The sequence below is a fragment of the Macrobrachium nipponense genome, chromosome 6 (genome assembly GCF_015104395.2).
Source record: "Macrobrachium nipponense isolate FS-2020 chromosome 6, ASM1510439v2, whole genome shotgun sequence".
In the NCBI taxonomy this organism is placed as follows: Eukaryota; Metazoa; Arthropoda; class Malacostraca; order Decapoda; family Palaemonidae; genus Macrobrachium; species Macrobrachium nipponense.
In genome coordinates, this window is record NC_061108.1 from 76,125,020 (window position 1) to 76,149,872 (window position 24,853).

At 42.0% G+C, this 24,853-nt stretch overlaps 1 protein-coding gene across 1 annotated transcript in view; it reads right to left on the reverse strand.

The window, feature by feature from the left end:
• The window catches only part of LOC135216180 (uncharacterized), a 535,405-nt gene that overhangs the window by 110,375 nt on the left and 400,177 nt on the right, over positions 1 to 24,853 (reverse strand). Inside the window, exon 11 of the mRNA XM_064251313.1 lies at positions 11,319 to 11,453. Coding sequence (XP_064107383.1) covers positions 11,319 to 11,453 — 135 coding nt within the window. The remainder of the gene's footprint in view (positions 1 to 11,318; positions 11,454 to 24,853) is intronic.

Consider the following 24,853-nt stretch of genomic DNA (forward strand, 5'->3'; position numbering starts at 1 on the left):
GAAAGATTATGTTGAAAAAATAAGTCTTTGAAGGGGTTAAGAATCAAGGCAAGTGATTCACCAGCTAAAAGTCTATTTGAGTTAAGGGATGTCTTTATAAACAATCATTCACCACCTTTCCCAATTAGAACTAATAGACTGTTTGAGTCATTAAATATAAATATACAAGTACCTCCAATAGTAAAGTTACCACCCCATTGGACTATGATTAAAGTAAAGACTTGCGCTCACTTAAAATATTTATCAAAAAGTTCCGTATATACCCCAGAACACCATAAACAAAAAACCATAGAACATATAAGACAAAAAAGTTCACATTATGCAATATATACCGACGGGTCTAAATCGCAACATGGCATAGGATATGCAGCTATATCGCAGAATAAAACATATCAATTTTCTTTACCCAATCATCCTCAGTCTTCACAGCAGAGTTGTGTGCAATTAAAGTAGCTATCAAAATTATAAAGCAAACATCAATTAATAATTTTGTGATTTTTAGTGACTTGAGAAGTGCCATAGAAGCTTTTCAGAATTACAATCCAAAAAATAATATTGTACAGCAAATTCAATTTGAACTCCACAAATTATATAAAAATGGAAAAAATATTGAAATATGTTGGATCCCTGCTCATGTGGGGATAAGAGGAAATGAAGAGGCTGATAAAGCAGCTAAAGAAGCAGTCCACATGATAAAAGCAAATGTAAACATCCCCACCAGCGATTATATAAGATATATAAAAACAATAATTGTAGATAAATGGCAAAACACATGGGCTGAAGAGCCTGAAAATAATAAATTAAAACAAATAAAACAGGATGTTAACAAATGGAGTTCAGCATATCAAAGAGAGAGACATGCTCAAGTAATCCTGACACGCCTCCGTATAGGCCACACTCGTCTGACACACGGGCACTTGATGAGCAACCCACGCGACCCTGCTCCCGAGTGTTCAGAGTGCAAGGAGTTGGTAACAGTCAGACATGTCTTGTGCGAGTGTCCAAAGTATGACCAGCAGAGACTGTCAACTTTTGGAAATAAGACAATAAAAGAAATTTTGTCAGAATCTTTTACATTTTCAGTAGTTCCAATTTTGACTTTTCTGAGGAACTGCAATTTAATTGATAAAATATAAAGTTTTTTTTAGTGAATTTTAAAACAAAGTTTCAAAAACTTAAAACTTAATTCCGAATTTCAATATACCGTTTTAGTATGTATGTAAGGGAACATGAGTAAATGTATTTATTGTGTGTGTGTTCTAGTATGAAAGCGTTTGCCTTGGTGCAATTTTTTTTATTTATCCTGAATGACCAATTTGGTCCCAGTTCTGGCCTAAGGGCTAGACCTGGCATTTTATCTAATCCTTCGGGCCAGCCCTAGGAGAGCTGAAAATCAGCTCAGTGGTCTGGTAAAAATGATATTGTAATGATACAATTAAGTTTATTCATACTTACCTGGCAGATATATATATAGCTGTATTTTTCCGAATCCGACAGAAATTTAAACACTTACGACACACGCAGTGGGAGTCAGGTGGTTAGTACCCATTCCCGCCGCTGGGAGGCGGGTATCAGGAACCATTCCCATTTTCTATTCATAATTTTTATTTCCACTGTCTCCTGAGGGGAGGTGGGTGGGTACTTGATTATATATATCTGCCAGGTAAGTATGAACAAACTTGGGTACTTGATTATATATATCTGCCAGGTAAGTATGAACAAACTTTTAATTGTATCATTACAATATCATTTTGTTCATGAAACTTACCTGTCAGATATATATACAGTGGACCCCCCGTATTCGCGTTCTCCAGATTCGCGGACTCACACATTCGCGGATTTCTCTCGGGAACGTTTCCCTGCATTATTCACGGAAAATTCATGCATTCGCAGTATTTTTCTATGATAAATATCCACAAATTCCTGGTTTTTTTGATGGATTTCATCATAAAATGCACTTTTTGTGATAAAACTATTAAAAAAACCATGTAGGAAAATTTTTAGTGGGTTTTTCTTGAGTTGTAACTAACAAAATAGGCTGTTTTTAGCATTTTTATAGGGGTTCCAAACATTTGCGGATTCTAACTATTCACGGGGGGGGGGGGTCTGGTAAGCATCCCCCGCGAATACGGGGGGACCACTGTATAGCTGAATCCCACCTTTGGTGGTGGGAGTAGACAGAATAGAAGATTTTAGGAAACATATATATGCAGATAATTGATATCTTGGTTCCTTACCTGTTAGCATAGCTGGCTTATGATCTGTCAACAGGGGCGAGACCACGACGTGACTAGACCATTGACCATACAATGAGGGCAACGAAGTAAAACAAAACCACTTGGTGTAGCCTACCAAAGGTATCCCACTTAGACTAAGCTAATGGAAGGGAGATCCGCCGCAGGCGGTCAACCCCACAACCATAACACAAGTTAAAAACTTCCCTAACCATTAAAGGATAGGATGAGCGCTACCTCCTGCCCCCAAAACAGTGTCTGCAGCGACGTATGGTCCGAGCGAGTAACAATTTTCGTATGTTGCTTTCACCTCTCGCAGGTAGTGTGAAGCAAACACCGAATTGCTTCGCCAATAAGTGGCGCCCAAAATATCTTTGAGTGCCATATTCTTGTGAAAAGCCACCGAAGTAGCAATAGCCCTCAACTCGTGGGCTTTCACTTTTAGAAGCTCCATGTCACATTCACTACACTTTTCATGGGCTTCCTTAACCGTACTTCTTAAGAAGAACGCCAGTGCGTTCTTCGACATCAGAAGATCTGGTTTTTTCACAGAGCACCACAAGTTCTCCGAAGAGCCTCTGCATGCTCTGGTTTTCTGCAAATAAAACTTGAGAGCCCTGACAGGACACAGGACTCTCTCAGGTTCAGGTCCCACTAGCTCCGACAACCCTTTGATCTCAAACGTCCTCGGCCAAGGGTTGGAAGGGTTCTCGTTCTTTGCTAAGAACGTAGGGCTTAAGGAACAAACTGCACTATAATCCTTGAACCCAATGTGCTTGCTTATGACTTGTATTTCGCTAACCCTCTTCGCCGTCGCCAGAGCGGTTAGGAAAATGGTCTTCTTAGTACGATTCCTAAGCGAAGCTAAATGGAGCGGTTCAAATTGACTCGACATGAGAAACTTAAGTACCACGTCTAAGTTCCACGATGGTACTTTCGGTTGGAGAACTTTCACAGTCTCAAATGATCTAATGAGATCATGAATGTCTCTGTCATTCGCTAAGTCGAGTCCTCTATGCCTGAAGACTACAGAAAGCACGCTTCTGTAGCCTTTAATTGTGGGAACGGCTAGTTTCGCTTCTTTCCTATGGTGAAGAAGGAAATCTGCTATCTGGCTCACAGAGGTTGAGGTGGAGGAAATGCCCTTCTTTCTGCACCAACTTCTAAAGACAGCCCACTTCGATTGGTAAACTGCGATTGAGGAGGGCCTCCTTGCGGTGGCAATCGCCGTTGCCACAGGTCTTGAAAAACCCCTCGCTCTGGCCAACTTCTTGATAGTCTGAACGCAGTCAGACTCAGAGCGGGGAGGTTCTTGTGGTACCTCTCGAAGTGGGGCTGTCTGAGTAGATCTTTCCTTAGGGGCAGAGTCCTTGGAAAGTCTACCAGGAAGGACATCACCTCCGTGAACCAGTCGACCGCTGGCCAGAAGGGGGCGATGAGGGTCATCCTCGCTCCCTCTGAAGCAGCGAACTTCCTCATCACTTCCCCGAGGATCTTGAATGGGGGAAAAGCGTAAATGTCTAGTCCCGACCAATTCCACAGTAGGGTGTCTACTGCCACTGCTCCCGGGTCCAGAACTGGGGAGCAATAAAGCGGAAGTCTCTTCGTTCGGGAAGTTGCGAAAACATCCACATGAGGACATCCCCACAGCTTCAATAACGCCTGGCATACCTCCTGATGAAGGGTCCATTCCGTCGGCAGAAGCTGTCCTTGCCGACCGAGAAGGTCCGCTCGCACGTTTTCCACGCCTGACACGAATCTTGTCAGAATCGTGATGTTTTGCGACTTCGCCCATATCAGGATATTCTTCGCGATGGCGAACAGAGAAGGAGAGTGAGTTCCCCCCTGTTTCCTGAGGTATGCCAGGGCTGTGGTGTTGTCCGAGTTTATCTGAACCACTTTGTTGGAGACTTCCTCTTGGAAGAACCTTAGAGCAAGGTAAATTGCTGAAAGTTCTTTTAGATTGATGTGCCAGGACACCTGTTCCCCTCTCCAGGTGCCTGACACTTCTCTCCCTCCTAGTGTTGCTCCCCAACCCGTGGAGGACGCGTCTGAGAACAACACTAGGTCGGGGTTCCGAAGCTTGAGCGAAAGTCCTTCCGCAAGCTTCTTTGGATCCGACCACCATTTGAGGTGCTTTTCACTTCTTTCGTCAAAAACAAGACCTCTTCTAGATCCTGTTTGCGTGACCAATTGCTTGAGAGGAAGAACTGAAGTGGTCGAAGGTACAACCTTCCCAGAGAAACAAACGTCTCCAGTGAGGAAATGGTCCCCAGCAGACTCATCCATTCCCTCACCGAGCATGTTTCCTTCCCTAGAAAGGCTGACACTTTGTCTAGGCATTGAAGTTGTCGCCCCTGGGACGGAAAAGCCCGAAAAGCCACTGAGTCCATCTGAATCCCCAGATAGACTAAGGATTGAGAAGGAGACAGATGCGACTTTTCGAGGTTCACCAGAAGTCCCAGGGACCTCGCTAACGACAAAGTCGTGTGAAGGTCCTTCAGACACCGGTCTTGCGATGAGGCTCGAATAAGCCATTCGTCTAGGTAGAGAGAGATCCTTATTTCTGCAAGATGGAGCCACCTCGCAACGTTCTTCATAAGAACGGTGAACACCATCGGCGCCGTGCTGAGACCGAAGCAGAGTGCCCTGAACTGGAATACCTTACCTTTCAGGACAAACTGCAGGTATTTTCTTGATCGGGGATGGATGGGGACGTGAAAGTATGTGTCCTGAAGGTCTAATGAGACCATCCAATCCCCCGGTCTTAAGGCTGCTAGCACGGATTGAGGTGTCTCCATCTTGAACTTCTGCTTGGTAACAAAGCGATTTAGACTGCTGACATCCAGAACGGGGCGCCACCCCCCTGACTGCTTCGGCACTAGGAACAGATGGTTGTAAAACCCTGGAGAACTCCGGTCGAAGACCTGCTCCACCACCTGCTTCTCGATCATTTGATCTAGTAGATCGTGAAGCACTTTCCGTTTTTCTCCTTGATACGAAGGAGACAAATCCTTTGGTGTCGAAGACAGGGGGGGTAACTTCAGGAAAGGAATTCTGTACCCCTTCTTGACGATGTCCAGAGACCAAGCGTCGGCACCTCTCTCTTCCCAGGCTCTCGCGAAATGTAGAATTCTGGCTCCTACCGGTGGCTGAAGGACTTCCCTCTCACTTCTTGCTCTTAGAAGGAGTGGGGGTCTTGCCTCTGAAAGAGCCTCTTCCTCGAGGGGCTGGCTTCGAGGAAGAAGCAAATCGAAAGGGCTTCGATTTCTTCAAAGCAGAGGACCCAGAAGTAGTTGTAGGCTTCCTAGAAGACTGCGCCAGAAGGTCTTGGGTTGCTTTCTCCTGGAGACTGGCGGATATGTCCTTTACCATAGACTGGGGGAAGAGATGTTCTGAGAAAGGCGCGAAAAGAAGATCCGCTTTTTGCGCTGGCGAGACCGACTTTGCGGTAAAATTACAAAAAAAGTGCTCTCTTCTTAAGCAGTCCTGTGCTGAAATGAGCAGCCAATTCCTCAGAACCATCCCTGACGGCCTTGTCCATGCAAGACAATACACTGGACAGCTCCCCCAGACTGATGGAATCAGAACTCCTGGACCTGGCATCCAAAACTCCTAGGCACCAGTCAAGAAAATTAAAGACCTCTAGTGTCCTGAAGAGGCCTTTAAGGTGAAAATCTAGCTCACTATGCGTCCAAGAGACTTTGGAAGAAGACAGAAAAGATCTTCTGGCGGCATCCACAATACTACCAAAGTCTCCTTGAGCCGAGGCTGGAAGCTTAACTCCGACGTTTTCTCCCGTCTCGTACCACATACCAGCTTTGCCACAAAGTCTTGAAGGTGGTAAAGCGAAAGAAGTCTTGCCTGAAGCTTTCCTCTTTTCCATCCAATCGTGGACCTTGCGAAAAGCTTGCTTCGTAGAAAGCGACTTCTTCATTTTCACAAAGCCCGAGATCTTAGTAGCTTTGGATGACGAAAACTGAGAGGGAGGAGTACGTGGAGCTTCAGGCTGAAAAGTGTCTGCAAAGACTGGCTGTAGCAGACGAGTTAAAACCTTGTAGTCCGTCGAGACTGGAGCCAACTGCTGTTCTTCGTTCACTTCGACGAAAGCGTCACTAATTTCCTCTTCAGACACTGGAGAAGTAGGAGGAAGTAAGGAAGAGTCACGAGCTTTCTCAAAAGAGAAAGAGCGGCGAACAGGAAGAGTTCCCGCTTCCACTTGCACTTGCGGTGGTGAAAAACTGAAGTCCATAGGCGCGCGCTTGGCGTCCGATGCCAATCTTCTGGCGCCGACTGAAGCGCGCTCGACAGCTACAGGTGCACACCTGGCGTCCACTGGCGCGCGCTGGGCGTCCACTGGCGCGCGCTGAGCGTCCACTGGCGTGCGCTGAGCGTCCACTGGGGCGCGCCGAGCATCCACTGTAACGCGCTGAGCGGCCACTGGCGCTCGCATAACTTGCACCGAATCACGCTCGGCGTCCACTGAAGCGCGCTTGACTTTCACAGAAGCACGCTCGGCATCTAAAGAAACGCGCTTCCTATCTACATGTTTCGTAGTAGCAGATACAACCGCTTCTCGAGAGCGAGAAACGAATTTCTCACCTCCTCTAGAGAGTTGCTGGGGAGCAGAACGAACTCTAGAGGGAGACTCAAACAGAGAGAGAGACGAGCGAGGAGAGGGAGAGGGAGAACGCCTCGACCTCTTCACAGGAAGATTGTCATCCTTTCTACGGCGACGTGGAACAGTCTCTCTCGAAGAAATAACATCTCGAAGTTGCTGCTGAACCGACTGGAGAATCTTGCTTGTAGGTGAAGCCTCCTTTTCTGGGGAGGGGCTGATCCTGTGAGCAGGCGAGTGGCGAGGGGATGCCTTCTTCCTACTCCCAGGAACCGCCACTTCACGCACCTAAGAGCGACTGCGGCGCTCGAAAGAATCATCTAGGAAAGACTCCGCCTCCGAATAATCCTTACGCTTCTTCTGTGGAGGAAAAGCAGCAAACGCACTATCAGGCGAAGAGCAAAGTTCCGGAGAACAACTTGGACGTGAAGCGTCCCGAACATGAGCCGTCCTTTTCAGCGGACGTGATGCAGCATGAGAGCTCCACCCCTTGCGCGGGGAGGAAGCTTCCGAAGAGGAAAAGCACTCCTTCAGAAGACGTGCACGCGCACGCTCCTTGGCAGTCTGGGTAGGTTCGTCAGAAGCTGCCGAAGGCACGCCAGATCGGTGGGGGTTCCTCGTAACCCTCCTTCGACTTTCGACATGCTCTCTCCCCGTAACCTGGGAGTCAAGCAGAGGTCTAGGTCTAGAGGCGGAATGAGGCCGATCTGACGCACCCTCCACTACACAAGGGGCACTTTCACTGCACTTTTCTCCACTTTTGCTCTCCAGAGCTAACACTTTTGATTTTAAGTTACGAATCGATTCAAGAATTAGCGATAAAGTATTACCTTCTACCGACACTGCTTCAGGGGCCGGAGGCAACACTACAGGGGTAGGAGCATAATCTACAGAAGGAGGGTTGGCAGGAGAATCATTAAAATCTTGCCTACCTGAAACACTCCTGGAGGAAGACCTTAACCTATCTCGCTCAAATTTCTTAAGATAGGCTTCATACACCTTCCACTCAGACTCTGTTAATCTTTCACACTCCTTACAACGACTTTCAAACGTACATTCATTCCCCCTGCAAACCTTACAAACAGAATGTGGGTCTACTGAAGCTTTCAGTAGCCTACCTCTACATTCGGACATAGAACAAAATCTGGCGCTAGTTGAACTAGACCCTGACATCTTGATCAAAGAAAAATCAATACCAAAATCAAATCAATCCAAAGTCAATGTGTGCCAAGCCACCGATCCAATTCAGATACCAAAGAAAAAACCAAAAGGGATACTCAAGTAGCTAGTAAGTTTCCAAAATCTGGACGGAGGTGCTGCAAACGTTGTTTACAGCACCGGCGACAGAAAAATTATGAATAGAAAATGGGAATGGTTCCTGATACCCGCCTCCCAGCGGCGGGAATGGGTACTAACCACCTGACTCCCACTGCGTGTGTCGTAAGTGTTTAAATTTCTGTCGGATTCAGAAAAATACAGCTATATATATATCTGACAGGTAAGTTTCATGAACAAACTACTTTTATAATAATAATAATATCAACTTCTAAGGTACTTATCACCGAAAAATTAGGTAAGTACTAAGGGTCATTTAATCATCTTTAAGATATACTATCTTAGGTTACGGGCTACCGATAATTACCATTCCTAGTTTAAAATTACTTGTCCTAAATCGACTAGGCTACTAGCTCATATAGGCTACTGCCTCAGAAATTGTAGTAACCGTTATCTGAAAAGATGAACTAAATTAATAATACAATATGGAATAGTTCTTTGGGCAAAAAAAACTTCAAACAAAAATTTATTTATAAACACTTTTAGCGTTTGTAAAGGCTATCCTGAAACATGTGTCTCGCCGATCACGTGTTCTAAACAATGCTAGACGGGTAAACAAAACACTAGTTTTCGTACTTCACAATAAAAATTTTTTGTTCCACAGTTTTTAACCTAACTGTTTTAACTAAATCTTAAAAATGAGTACTTAACTTTCAAATGTCAGCGATTCCATGATTGATTTCAAAGAAAAATTCTCAAGATAAGAGGAGCACTGGCTGAATAATCTTTTGATTGTGATGACCAGAAGAGTAATGGTTTGTGGTCTTTTTGCCGGTCCAAACATAAAACAAGATGGCTGATGCACGTAAGCAATGGTCACTTCTATAGGTTTTGATGTAGGAAAACTGGGTACAGCTTTTGCTAATGATGAGAAAAAATGCCTTCTTGTCTTTTGAGTCCATTATACTCTATCACTTGTCATAGTGTTTGTCATTATGGCATAATACCCGGCTTAAAGATATTAGTCTGATCACCTTGGAGCTCTGGCACACACCAGGGAGGGTAACTCCTTTGAGGAATTAAGTTATCCTGAAGCAATAATAATAAAAAAATCTAGAATTATTATTGACAATTTTGTTCATCGCTTGTATGAAACTGTGAACCACAAAAAGAATGATAAAAAAAATTTGTATGAATAATTCAGGATAAGTCCAAGTGATTTATCGAATGTTTTTGAAAGTTTTATGCATAAATAAACATATCTAGAAACATTATTGGTATAAAACCATGCTTATATAGTTTTACTGACAATTTTGTTCATCACTTTTGTAAAAACTTCAGTCTATGAATGATTCTACAATGAGTCAAGTCTGATATCCACTATTTTGGACCATTTTATGATAAATAAACATATCTAGAAACATTATTGATATAACAGAATGTTAGATTGATTCAGGGATAACTTTGTTCAATTTTACAGCACTGTGACGACAATTTGTAAAAAAGCATGGAAAATTCATTTAAAAATAAAATTTGTTAAAAAATAATAGGGATAGATGAACTTTCAGAATATAAATATTTTTTATTTTCTCACTGTTGAGTCCAGAAATATTGCTCCTTTGCTGTTTCCCAAGTTTTTATTTTTCTAAACTAAATGCTTCGATCTAAAAGAACACTGAAATAAGATTGTACTTATTTAGTATTATTTGTAGAATCAGTGGTAAAAATTTGAATGAAATACCTTCAGTCATCAGGTATAAATTCATTACTTTATAGAACTGGGACCTTATGACATTGGCACTCCCTATAAATGCAAATTTTAGGTAATACGTATGTAAATCAAGAGAGCACAGTGCTATTCATTTTATTACATTGTAAATTTCATGGCATACTTCTTATATGACAAAATAGTTTCAGTGCAAAAATCAGCCTTCTAACTGTAATAGTTTGATAGTTATTACAAAATAAGAATATACAGTGGTCCCCCCGTATTCACGGGGGATGCATACCAGACCCCCCTGTGAATAGTTAGAACCCATGAATAGTTGGAACCCCTATAAAAATGCTTAAATGCTCCTATTTTGGTAGTTAAAACTCAAGAAAAACCCACTAAAAATTTTTATACCTTTTTTTTTTAGTTTCCTCACAAAAAGTACATTTTATGATGAAATTGATAAAAGAAAGAGATAAAAGAAAGAGAAAAAAGGAAAAAAAAGAAAAAAAAAAAACCTGGAATTTGTGGATATTTCTCATGAAAAATATGCGCGAATAGGCAAATTTCTGCGAATAATGCAGGGAAACATTCCAGAGAGAAATCCGCAAATCCAGAGAGCGCGAATATGGGTGGTCCCCTATACAGGCAGCCCTCGGTTAACATTGGTATCAGTTAACGGCTATCTGGTTTTACGGGGCTTGTCTAGTGAGGCTGTTAACTGGATTTTCGGTGCTGATATCCGGTTAGCAGCGCCAATCTTTGGTTATCAGCACCGATATTCGGTTAGCGGCAACGTTAAGCAGGTTTTTGGTGCTGTTATCGCTGATTTTCAGTTAGCAGTATCAGCTGGAAATGGAACCCCCACTGTTAACTGAGGGTTGCCTGTATTTATTGTTTTTGCCATTTTCTCAAGACTTATTTTTTAAAAAATAAATTCTTATTACTCCAAGAAGACAACCAGATTCGATGAAACTTTTATAGTGCAATAAACTATATATCTTGATTTGCATAGAGCAAAACTGATATTTTTTACTGATATTTTTGAAAAGTAACATCAGGATTTTTTTCAAATACAAAAAAGTTAACTTAAGGCAAATTTCTAACTTTTTCTCTTTGAAAAATTCAATTATTATTTGAAGAATAAGGTAAAAATTTGAAGCAAATCCCTTCAATCATAAGGTGGCTATAAGCAGGTACTTTATAATGGGGCCTTACGACGTCCCTTTAATAGTATTTAAGAAGAAATCTGTATACGTATAGTATTAGGTTGTTTAGTTTCTTGTATTTACCAGTACACTGAGATGATAAGCAGCTTGGTAAGCATTAGCACAGTGGTTACCTCAGCTCTGTAACTAACACACAGGAGCTACTACTTTTTTCATTTAAGTGGGTCTTACATGCTACCAAGTAAAAAATTTATAAAATTATCTCTATGTATTGTATATATTTTGGATGGACAATCAGACATAAAGCTTACCTGACACCACAGCTAAATCTTGAAAATGACTTCTGCTTGACAGTGGTTTCAAAATACTGACTAGTACTGACAAGGTTACATCTGATTTTTTGTCAACTGGCTGCATAACACTGTACTCATCAATTATGATGTTACCTGCAAAGAAATTATCATTTAAATAATTATTCATTACTAATATACAAATTAATTTAACATAACTAGGACACATTCCTGCCTTCCTATTTTACTAATATAAGTAGTAACACATTTAATAAGACTGATTTACAGTCATCTGGTGTCACCAATGCCACCAGTCATTGACACTGGAACCAAGCAGAATACTAAGAAAAACTAAATAAAAAAATTATCCAAATAATATGGCATAGTGATAAAAAATAGTTTTCTGGTGTCGACCTGTGTCGGCCGATGAAAAATCCGTTACTCATTTTTCTAGTATAAATAAACTCTAAATATACCAGAGAAAAAATAACATAGTTATGTTGAGGTTACTACCCCCAGCGCGATCACCCAAAGGGTGTCGGTATGGTATAGAGGCGTTGTGTTACCACAAACCACAGGACTTCTGCCATTTAGAAGATTCCCTTCAAAATCCCTCCCTTTGGTGGGAGCCGCTACAACGAAATCCCACTACTCGTCCTCGCTCGCCACTACTACTACTTAACCACGCGCCATTTCCATTCCTGTTAGTAGAGCCGTGCGTTTAACTAACGAGAATTTCGCTGTGCTTTTTCCATTGTGGATTTCGCTATTTTCTTTCATTATGAGTGCCCTATCTTCTGCTGCTTCGAAGTTGAGTACCCCAATTTGGTTTTTTATCATATTTAAGTTATATTAAGTATGCTATCAGTCCAGGCCCCTCAAAATATGAGTTGAGGGTGTTGCCGGCTGGGCCGCCATTTTGAGCGTCGCATAGCAACAACGAATTACGCACGGCATATGTAAAATTATAATATGGGCTTAGTTTTGCTTATAAGTTGATTAAAAGGTGATATTTCTGTTAGAACGGATATTAGTTACATTTAGAATTATATGGCTTATATATTGATACGTCAAGATCTCGGTGCTGGTGAGCCATTCTCGAACCTAGGCTAGTCTTATAACAGTAACCATATTTGATCCTTAAACCGGATAAATGGTTAAATTATCCCTAGTTAGCTTAAATTGATAAGCCTAATAAGCTTAAATGCATGTTTTTCTCGTCAAAACGAGCTACGTCGATAAATGACTTTGCTGATACGTTCAGGGGAAAAGTGCCCATTACGAATGGGAATTTAAGTGATACTATGGACTACGTAGATTAGTACTAGATATTAAGAGATAACTCCTATGCACCTTGTGATATATTGTTATATTTAGATCAATAAATAACCTAAGTAATGGTATTATGTGCATAGCCTACCTGGATAACCTCCTGACCGGGTTGGACCACCTCCGATCGCGACGGGCCACGGCCAGTCAGCAAAAAATCTAGGCTACGTAGCCTAGGAGTGGATCCACTTTAGATCAGGGGTAGAGCCAAGCAACATAAACTATTGCTTACAAACCTCTGGTCGCAAAGATTGAATAATAGATATTATTACGATAATATCTCTACTATATTATCTCTGGAGCTTCGGCGAACAGAGAATACTTTTAATCAGAGCGATCAGAGGCAAGGTAGAAAGATAATAGTTATCGAAGTTCGGCATTGCCGGAATTCAGACTGAATTATTCCTGGCTTCGGCAATTATAGAGGTATGCCATGTCTTTTTTCCGACACCGACGAAGTTCGGTGTTTTAATATAAACATGCCTCTGAACGGAATACTCAGTTTATACTATTATTCCTAGAAGTTTATTAGATTTATTATGTAGGTCGGTACCAGAATACTTCACGAAGTATTTCGCCGACAACCTAGATAAGTGTACAAATGTAAGCCTTATTAATCTAAGCCATTTATTAATAAGTCGAATCCGGAATACTTCGGCAACGAAGTATTTCTCCGACAGCCTAGATAAGAATACATTTAGTCTAAGCCACTAATAAGTCGATACCGGAATACTTCGGCAACAGAAGTATTTCCTCAACAAACCTAGATAAGATTCATTTTCTGGAAAAATTAAGGCATATATGTGTCAGCACGGAATATTTCGGGAACGAAATATTCCGCCGACAAACTAAAACTTACGAGTTTTACGACCTAGTTATTTAGAATTAATCAGTCGACCACGAAATATTTCGGCGACAAATATAATCAGTAATAAACTTACGAGTTTATAACTTAAATTACAAGTTGTAAATAACTAATTACAATTATACCGGAATATTTCGGCAACGAAATATTCCGCCAATAGAAGAAAATGCATGGTTTTTCTAGAAAATGACTGCCTGCATGCCTAAGACGGAATATTTCAGCTCCGAAGTATTTCGTTGATAATTTAGCAACAAACCATCAAAGGGAAGAAACTCATTGAGTTTTTTCACATTACAGGTGGTCCGTTGCCAGGCGGAGGGGTGTCATGCGTCGTTGGGAAATCCCTACGGCCACGTAGTTTGCCGCTCGCATGCCAACTGCGCGGTACCCTTGGACAACTACGTGGTCTGGCATCCAGACGCCTGTACCGTCTGTTATGAGCTGGTCTCAATTCTGACTGACAAACAGGTAAGGATTTTACGAGATTGTCTTACATATAATAGGTAATATAGTTATGTAAATCTGTAAATTATTCGAATCCGCCACTAAAACGAGGATTAACTTACAGGCGGACAAGGCGATTATCCACGACGCAAGGGTATCCCTTCGTAAATGGGTGGGGGGTTTTGGCAAGAACGCACCAAAAGGTCTGCCCTACATATTGGATGCTGGCGTATGTGCTTTGATCTTTTCGGGTGCCACAATGACAACAGCGGTGCCCAGGGAGAGAGCCGAACCCCTCATCGAAGCCATTCGTCTGGAGACGATGGCCGCCTTAGAGGAGCAGCAGGACCTTATGGACAATGTAGCGGCGATCGACATCAACGTTGAGCCGATGGAACAGGTAGGTGGGGAGGTAAGTGGGGCGTGTTCCCATCCCAGTCCCAGTCCTTCTCCTTCCCTTTCTTCTGATACATCCTTTAAAGGTTTTATGAAACCCTCTAATGAACAAGGAATGTCGTCAGTCATTCCTAAAGTCAAGAAGACTTTAAAGAAGACCAAGTCTGTTCCGCCAGCGGCGATTGAGATGTCTTCGGTGTCACAGCCGTCGACATCATCTTTCATTCAGCCTGCTGCCATAAATCCTTCCCCTACCGAAGTAGCAGGGTCATTCTCAAGGGTGGCGGAACAGCTTTTTGACCCGGTTGACTTCACTAACCAACTGTTAGCCAGGGTTACTGGAGTTATTGATCAGAGGCTAGATGCACGCCTCGGGCCAACAACAGACATCTCCAATCAGGCTCTCTCGTCACTGACGGAGAGAATTAGGCCCATTGAGGAGATGCTCTCTGGTCTCTTTAGATCCAGAACACCAGCCCTATCAATGATGGTTCCGGATGCTTCAAAGCTTCCACCCTTTGATAAGGAAAACCCATGGAGGTTGGCCCTAAATGCTCCCTTCGTAGAAGGGAGGCTAACAATTAAGGGGTGTGGAACAAGACCGATTGAGGATTATGAGCTATTCCCAGCCGGTATGCAGTTCCTGTTCCCGGGCTTTGTCAGACTAGCACAACATGCGCTAGTCAGAGTTGATAAAAGTACCGAAGGAAACAGTGATCTTCCCTAGAGAACAGGCCCAAGCTGCCTGGGTCCGTTCTCTAACAGAACTAAATTGTGTCAACACCAAATTGACACCGCATAAGGGGAAGTACACAATGTTCGTCACCCCCGAAGGCCTTCCGTCACCTTGTACAACTAAGGTGAAAGAGTTAACATTGCAGGCCATTAACGAGGACAAGCCAACACCGACCCTGAGGGAAACAGAGCCTACATCCTTGCTGTTGCCCACAGGTTCGGACATTTGGATAAACGCTCCCGCAACATTTACTGTTGGTAAATTGGAGCCGGATTGCGCTTCGGACTTGTTCTCCGAACGGTTGCCCAAACTTCCCGACCATTTGATCAAGGGGGAATTTGAGGCAAGGACGAGGTTAGCCAGGACTATCAACTCCGTCACCTCGGCGGAGTTACTAGCTACAACTTATGAAGTGTTACGGACTCTGGGATCTCAGAGACAATGTTAAGGCCTCTGAGGGAGGTCCGCTTCAGGTTCGATATGAAATAAATAAAAAAAAAACTTATCAACACAAACAGTTGAGACTGGGGATATGAATATAGAAAGAAACACTAACACAACAAAGGTTTATTTACAAGCTTACTAACAATGGTAAATGCAGAATGGTATCTCCTATTTACATAAACAAATAGAATCTTACACTGCGTGAACTGGGGGAAACAGTGAGGTAATAAGAATACTTGCTAAACAGTTTGGCACTTCGAAGAGGTGGCTTCATGAAAGTAGAGCGGCAATTGCAGTCGTCCTCTTGCCTCCATATTGCAGAAAATAGTCTATTCGTAAAGCAGGAACTCTCCCCTTTTCTTCTCCGAAGTCTGCTCAACGTAGAGACAACTCGGCCGTCCACACCAGAAGACGACTAGACCAGTATCCAACCAACTCTCGAACAGCTTCTTTTGATTGATACTTCGTCGGTTCCTTTTTCTCGTATCTCACGGAAGATCTCTGCTGCTGCTGATCTCTCACTGATAATCTGATATGTGGCTCTCTGTGACTAACTGGTGATCTCTCTCTCTTTTACGATCTCTCTCTCTTTTACGATCACTGTTCTCCAAAGTTCGTTCGTCGTATTTATACGGCACTCAGGGGGCGGAGCCTACGGCGAACATCACCGACTCCAGGGATTTCTAGAACTTCTTAGATGAATCTAGACGAGGTATTGCATCAGAAATCGCGGCGTTTCTCACGTCCCGACGAGATCCACAACACTCCTGCCGATTCTAGAACCATCATGATGACAGGTACTTCCAACACACTGCGCTAACGCCTCCTTGCTGCCGAACTTCTCGAAACTGCGTTCTCCTTTCCTTTAACTTTCTTTGCTATGAAGCAATTACCATCACACGCCCCCCCTAAAAGAGAAAAAAAATGAAATCAAATGATTTTTTTTTTTTCTAAAGAAGAGCAAGAATTAAACAGTGGGGAAACAATTCTGCATAAAGCTTTAATACTTCTTCATACACTCAACCACTCGTGCCAAAACAGAAAACGGTCATTAGGCTACTCATTCTGAGAAATCTCTAGAGAGGCAATCAGCTAATACATTATCTTTCTCTTACTTTTTCTATTTTTTGAACTCTGATGAAAACTTATATAAATACTAAAACACCTCTTGTGTTTTTTCTCAAAACTAATTTCACTCAGTAACACTGTTACAAGGGCGGAGGCCGCGGCACGGGGCGTTGTTTATAATTCTGAAGCAAATTTACATTTACTGATTTTGCTCTACTCTTACCCACACTAATTCTATGATATATATTTCCCCTCTCTAACACTGAATAAAGACCTTCATACTTATAAGGTAAAAAGGGACTTTCTCTCGAGACTAGTACTAAAACTTTATCTCTTACACACAAACTTCTCTCTTTTGCTCTAAGATCAGCAGGTTTTCCTTCAGTTTCCCCTTTACTTCCGTTCGGGTTTTCTTTCGCTGATTGCCAAGCGCTTTCGTTCTCCTCCGCAAGCTGCCAAACATCTCTTAGATTGTTTTTATAATAATCAAGATTAGTTATGCAATCATCTCTACCCTTACTTCTAGACAAAGTTCCAAACATATTTATAAATTTATTCTCTAAAGATAAGCCTACTGAAGGAATATTACACAACTGAACTCGAGGAATTACTTGAATCGGTTTCCCGGCAATTTGATATTCATGACAGTTTAAAGCATATCTCTTAAAACATACATCATTTTTCATTTTAGGCCAAAAGTACGCCCTACTAATACACTTGAAAGTTTTATTCACTCCCAAATGTCCTTGCTCATCATGTGCTAACTTCAAAACTAGTTCACGAAGCTTCCTAGGAACTACTAATTGTTCTGTGACTTCCCCTTTACTACCTGACTTCGGTCGAACATAACGACACAAAACTTCATCCTTTAAATAAAAAGTTTCCTTACACACATCATTGAGATCACCATCCAGCTCATATTCAAAAATTCGGGTTAGTGTCTCATCCTCTTTCTGCAACTTGACTAGCTCATCCTTATCCAAAACGTTAGAGCCTAATTTATCACCGTAACTAGTACTAGATACTTGTACATTTACTACGTTACTCTCGACAGCTACGCCTTCCCCTTGGCTCTCACTGTCAACGATAGAGTTAGGTCTCTCAGCCCCATTCATGCCAAGATTAACCTCGCTACCTCTATCACACTCGTTCGACTGCACGAACTCACTCACGTTCGAATCCACGAACTCACACTCGTTCGAATCCACGAACAAATTATGATCGTAGTCTATGTCTGTATCTAAACCCGACCTAGTTACTACCATTTCAGGCACTGGAATATTCCTCACAACAGGATTCACATTCTTGGATAAAGCTAAGTCATTACCGACAATAATGTCAACGCCTTCAACGGGCAAACTGTCCACAACTGCAAGTTTTACTTCTCCTGACACTACCTGACTTTCTAAATTCAACTTCAACAAAGGACAAAGAACACAAGTGTTAGGAAATCCACCTAACATAACTTTCTCTTCCATATTAATTTCTGCCCTGTTCGGCACACACTCTCTTCGAATCAGTGAGATAGCAGCACCTGTGTCTCGAAGCAAGACTACTTCTCTCGAATCTACTCCTCCAAGAAAGGAAACTACGCCTTCCGACAGAAATTCGCCAAAAACTTTCCTAGTTTCTCTCATCACATCATCCCTACTTGACGAAAGGTTAACTAGAGACACTGGTTTCTTACCGTCCTTCTTTTCTACTGCACAATTCCTCGCTATATGCCCTTTCCCATTACATCGGAAACAAGTTAATTCTGAGCCACTATATGCCATTCTACTCTTACAAACCTTAGACGTATGACCAGGTTTTCCGCATGTATAACAGGAATAGTCACCTTTTCTTTCATTGCTATTACTAGGACTGAAACCTTTACTGCTTTGTACTCTACCAGACGAAGGATCATTTCGTTTCTTACTAACACTCAAATTATGAGTTAGACTATATTCGTCAGCTAGCCTAGTTGCTCCTGCAAAAGATACTTCTCGCCTATCCTCTATATAAAGTTTAATCTCAGGGGACACGTTATCTTTGAAGTTTTCTAACAACACTAAGTTCTTCAAACTATCCAAATCATCAACTTTAGCTGAAGTTAAACAATAAAAAAACAGCCTTTCTAACTTCTTACCGTATTCTACATACGTAATATTTTCATCCTTTCTCAAATTTCTAAATTTCTTACGGTACGCCTCCGGTACTAACCTATATGCGCTAAGAACAGTTTCTTTCACGATATCGTAATTATCACATTCCTCCTTAGACATGCAACTATACACAGTAAGCGCCCTACCACTCAAAACTGACTGCAAATATAAAGTCCACGTTTCTTTAGGAGAACCTACTCGTTCCATTAACTTCTCAAAACACATGAAATATGTCGTAACATCTTCCTCATCAAACTTTGGTACTAATTTTAGCACTGCATTCATACCTAACGTATCAGCTTCGTTTCTGTTCTCGCCTGACCGACTGTTACGAGTACTTTCCCTTAACCGAGCAATTTCCAACTCACGCATACGCTCTTTCTCTCTCTCTTCCTGTTCATGCATACATACTTTTTCTCTTTCTTCCTGCTGCATTACCAACATTTCTCTCTCTTGCTGCATTTTCAATACTTCTCTCTCTTGTTGCATCTTCATTGCTTCTCTCTCTTTCTCTTGCTGCATTATCATTACTTCTCTCTCTTGTTGCATTTTCATTGCTTCTCTCTCAGCCGCTCTTTCATCTCTCTCATACTTTTCTCTTTCTTTCTTCTCAACATACTCATGGAGATCATTCCCCTCTAGACCTAGTAGCTTACCCGACTCAATAAACTCTTTCACCATCTCACTCATTCTGATTCTTTCTATATCCTCCCTGTTTCAAACTGTTGAAGTGTTGATAGCCTAAGCAAGGTCGCCACAAATGTTACGGACTCTGGGATCTCAGAGACAATGTTACGGCCTCTGAGGGAGGTCCGCTTCAGGTTCGATATGAAATAAATAAAAAAAAACTTATCAACACAAACAGTTGAGACTGGGGATATGAATATAGAAAGAAACACTAACACAACAAAGGTTTATTTACAAGCTTACTAACAATGGTAAATGCAGAATGGTATCTCCTATTTACATAAACAGATAGAATCTTACACTGCGTGAACTGGGGGAAACAGTGAGGTAATAAGAATACTTGCTAAACAGTTTGGCACTTCGAAGAGGTGGCTTCATGAAAGTAGAGCGGCAATTGCAGTCGTCCTCTTGCCTCCATATTGCAGAAAATAGTCTATTCGTAAGGCAGGAACTCTCCCCTTTTCTTCTCCGAAGTCTGCTCAACGTAGAGACAACTCGGCTGTCCACACCAGAAGACGACTAGACCAATATCCAACCAACTCTCGAACAACTTCTTTTGATTGATACTTCGTCGGTTCCTTTTTCTCGTATCTCACGGAAGATCTCTGCTGCTGCTGATCTCTCACTGATAATCTGATATGTGGCTCTCTGTGACTAACTGGTGATCTCTCTTTTACGATCTCTCTCTCTTTTACGATCACTGCTCTCCAAAGTTCGTTCGTCGTATTTATACGGCACTCAGTGGGCGGAGCCTACGGCGAACGTCACCGACTCCAGGGATTTCTAGAACTTCTTAGATGAATCTAGACGAGGTATTGCATCAGAAATCGCGGCGTTTCTCACGTCCCGACGAGATCCACAACACTCCTGCCGATTCTAGAACCATCATGATGACAGGTACTTCCAACACACTGCGCTAACGCCTCCTTGCTGCCGAACTTCTCGAAACTGCGTTCTCCTTTCCTTTAACTTTCTTTGCTATGAAGCAATTACCATCACATGAAGATGAAGCAGTCTTTCGGGTCTTGACAAAAAGTCTTTTACAGACTTTGCAATCAGACGTGCATAACTTTGCTATGGCAAGAAGGGCCTGTAGGAAACATGTTTTGGCTGAAGCTACAGTCAAACATGAACCAAATAAGCTGATTAAATCATCCATTTGGGGAGAAACCCTCTTCCCCAGAGAGGAGATAAATTCAATCTTGCACGAGGCAGCCAGGGTTAACCAAAGTCTGAGAGTGAGGTGGGGTCTTCCTTCCAAGCGCCAGTTTGATGTGTCTTCTCATCAACAATCAACAAGGGCCTAAAAAGAAGGCGAGAAGGTATAACTCTTACCAGACGGCCCGTCCTCATGGATATATGCAGGCAGTGCCGTCCACCTCAAAGGTAACAACACCACAGTAAGTGTTAGTCCAGCCAAACTTGGAACCTCAACCTTCGACTTCATCTCAGGTTGTGGCTTCCCCAGCATTTAATCCTGCCTATGAGGCGAGAGGTTCTTTTCGCCCATATAGCAGACATGCTGGGAGTAGCCGAGCCAGAGGAGGCTCCCGATTCAGAGGTGGAGCCAGGGGTAGAGGATTCTGAGGAGGGAGAGGAACTAAACCAACATCCAACCAGTGAGATCTCCCAGGTAGGGGGGAGACTGTACTTGTTCAAGGACCGATGGACCTTCAGTCCATGGGCCCACAGTATAATATCAAAAGGTCTAGGCTGGAAGTGGGAGAAGGGCCCTCCCCCTCCAGTCAGCTTCTTTCAAAAACCAACAGAGGACCTCTTAGAGTATACAAAGGATCTTCTTCAGAAACGTGCCATAAAGAGGGTGAAGAGCATAACGTTCCAAGCACGTCTGTTCAGTGTCCCAAAGAAGGACTCGAACAAAAGACGAGTAATCCTGGATTTGTCGCGGCTGAATTCCTAATTTCACTGCGACAAGTTCCATATGCTGACAATCTCACAGGTACGGACCTTACTTCCCCGTGGGGCCGTCACCACCTCTATAGATCTTACAGACGCGTACTATCACGTCCCAATAGCCAGAAACTTCTCTCCATACCTAGGATTCAAGCTAGGCAAGAAAGCCTACTCATTCAAAGTAATGCCCTTCGGACTCAATATAGCACCCAGGGTGTTCACGAAATTAGGGGAGACAGTAGTTCAGGAATTGAGGAAGAAAGGAATACTATTAGTAGCCTACCTGGACGATTGGTTAATTTGGGCGAACAACAAATCAGTGTCAAAGGTCAACATCCAAAGTACTGGAATTCCTAAAATATCTTGGGTTCCAAGTAAATGTGGCAAAATCCAGACTGACTCCAGCATCACAGTTCCAATGGTTAGGGATTCAGTGGGATTTAAACAATCACAAGCTATCCCTACCGACCAAGAAGGTCAAGGAGATAGTAAAAGCTACAAAACGCTTTGTCAAAAACAGGCGGTCATCTCGAAGGGAACAGGAGAGAATCCTAGGCTCCCTTCAATTCGCATCAGTGACAGATGTTCTATTGAAAACCAGATTAAAGGACATCAATCAGGTTTGGAGATCAAGAGCAAATCTCAAATTCAGAGACAAAGTTTCAAGAATCCTAGATATTCTGAAAAAGAGACTTATTCCATGGACGAAACAACGGAACCTATCCAAATCAGTTCCGCTACAATTTCCTCCCCCATCTCTGATCATCCACACAGATGCATCCCTGAGCGGTTGGGGGGGATATTCACCCCTAATGAAAGTTCAAGGAACATGGTCAGAAACATTCCGTCGATTCCACATCAATGTATTGGAAGCAATGGCAGTGTTCTTGACATTGAGAAAATTACAACCGTCCAAGAAGATCCACATTCAAATAGTATTGGACAGCTTTACAGTCGTCCATTGCATAAACAGAAGAGGATCCAAATCCAACAAATTGAATCCTGTAATGATAGCAATATTCCTATTAGCGGAAAAGAACCACTGGCATCTGTCAGCAATTCATCTGGCAGGAGTAAGGAATGTAATAGCAGACTCCCTGTCCAGAATGATTCCACTAGAATCAGAATGGTCACTGGACAACAATTCATTCAAATGGATTACGAATCAGATTCTGGGACTTCAGGTAGACCTCTTTGCCTCAGAGTCCAACCACAAACTAGCCTGCTATGTAGCTCCCAACATAGACAACAATGCCTTTGCGATAGATGCAATGTCTCTAGATTGGAACAAATGGGAGAGAATCTATCTGTTTCCTCCAGTGAACCTCCTCTTGAAGGTACTACACAAGCTACGATCATTCAGAGGCCAGATGGCACTAGTGGCACCCAACTGGCCGAAGAGCAATTGGTATCCACTTATCATGGAGATGAAACTCAAACCCCAGAAGATTCCATCCCCGAACTTAACACAGATAGTACAAACGCAAACTGTGTCAGCTTCCTCAAGAATTCTAAATGCCCTAACTTTATGGACTTCATGAAGTTTGCAGCACAAAAAGAAGCAAATATAGATCCATTAAATATTCTATTTGTGGAATCAGATAAACGAGATTCCACAATTTAGACAGTATGATTCCGCAGTGAAGAAACTGGCTATATTTTTGAATGATATGAATATACAAAAAATGGATATAAATCTTACAATTTCTTTCTTTAGATCATTACATGAGAAAGGCTTAGCTGCCAGCACTATTACCACAATTAAATCTGCCCTAAGAAAAATTTTTCAGGTAGGTTTCAATATTGATTTAACAGACACATACTTTTCCTCTATTCCAAAAGCATGTGCACGTTTGAGACCGGTCAACCGTCCTCAATCAATATCATGGTTCTTAAACGATGTTCTTAAACTGGCATCAGACTTGGACAATGATAACTGTTCTTATTCAGCACTACTAAGAAAAACATTATTTTTAGTAGCTCTGGCCTCTGGAGCTAGAATTTCTGAATTGTCAGCCCTTTCTAAAAATCCAGGACATGTGGAATTCCTCCAATGGGAAAGTTTTACTTTCACCAGATAGACAATTTTTAGCAAAAAATGAGGATCCACAAAATAGGTGGTCTCCTTGGGAAATTATTCCTCTTCCAGAAGATGAATCTTTATGTCCTGTTCATACCCTTAAAACCTTTATGACCAGAACATCTCAAATAACAACGGGCCCTCTTTTTATTAGAGAAAAAGGGGGCACAATAACTTTAAGAGGAATTAGGCAACAGATACTTTACTTTATTAAACAAGCCAATCCGGATTCACTCCCACATGTACATGATATCCGAGCAGTTGCCACCTCAACTAATTATTTTCAAAACATGAAGTTTGAAGACCTAAAAAAGTACACAGGTTGGAAGTCCCCAGCAGTGTTCAAACGCCACTATCTTGTAAACCTACAGGCCCTAAAATTTTCAGCAGTGGCAGCTGGTACTGTGGTGGTTCCCGAAGAACAGACTGACGGTTCTCCTTAGAAACTTTTGAATGGAACTATTCCTTTGACTATCTCCCTTTCCATGACCCTTCTACCTGCCATGAATCCCTCCACGCACTCCCCACCATACTTTTTCCGGACCGGGCTAGATGCTTGTTGTCGATCCCGCTGCCAGATTAGGTTATAGAATGCACATTTGTATATAGTTATTATTGCTATTATGTATTGTTTTGAGTATAGTATAATACTTTGATTGGTCTACATGACATATAATTATGACCAATGGGTTAATAATGTGTACAATTCAGTATTGAACAAATTAATACTGTTATGGTTAAGGATATATTAAGAAATAATATGTACAATTTCAACATTGTACAAGTCAATACTGTTATTGTTAAGTATATATTAAGAAATTGTTTCTTACAATTGTTGAATGGTAATTTAAGTTATACTATTAAGATTAAATAGTAAACTATTCATAACTCTTTATTCTGAGTATCATTAACCTGGTTTTACATATAATTTTGTACTAGAAACTTGTATAACATTCTCTGGTATATTTTCATCGGCCGACACAGGTCAACACCAGAAAAGGGATTTTGACATAGGAAAAATCTATTTCTGGGGGAAGACCTGTGTCGCCCGATGAACCCTAACCCTATTAACATTCTTTTCCCACCCTGACTAATCCAAGTTTATAGAACTAATCAGGAATGGAAATGGCGCGTGGGTAAGTAGTAGTAGTGGCGAGCGAGGACGAGTTGTGGGATTTCGTTGTAGCGGCTCCCACCAAAGGGAGGGATTTTGAAGGGAATCTTCTAAATGGCAGAAGTCCTGTGGTTTGTGGTAACACAATGCCCCTATGCTATACCGACACCCTTTAGGTGATCGCGCTGGGGGTAGTAACCTCAGCATAACTATGTTATTTTTTCTCTGGTATATTTAGAGTTTATTTATACTAGAAAAATTAGTAACGGATTTTTCATCGGGAGACACAGGTCTTCCCCCAGAAATAGATTTTTCCTACGTCAAAATCCCTTAAT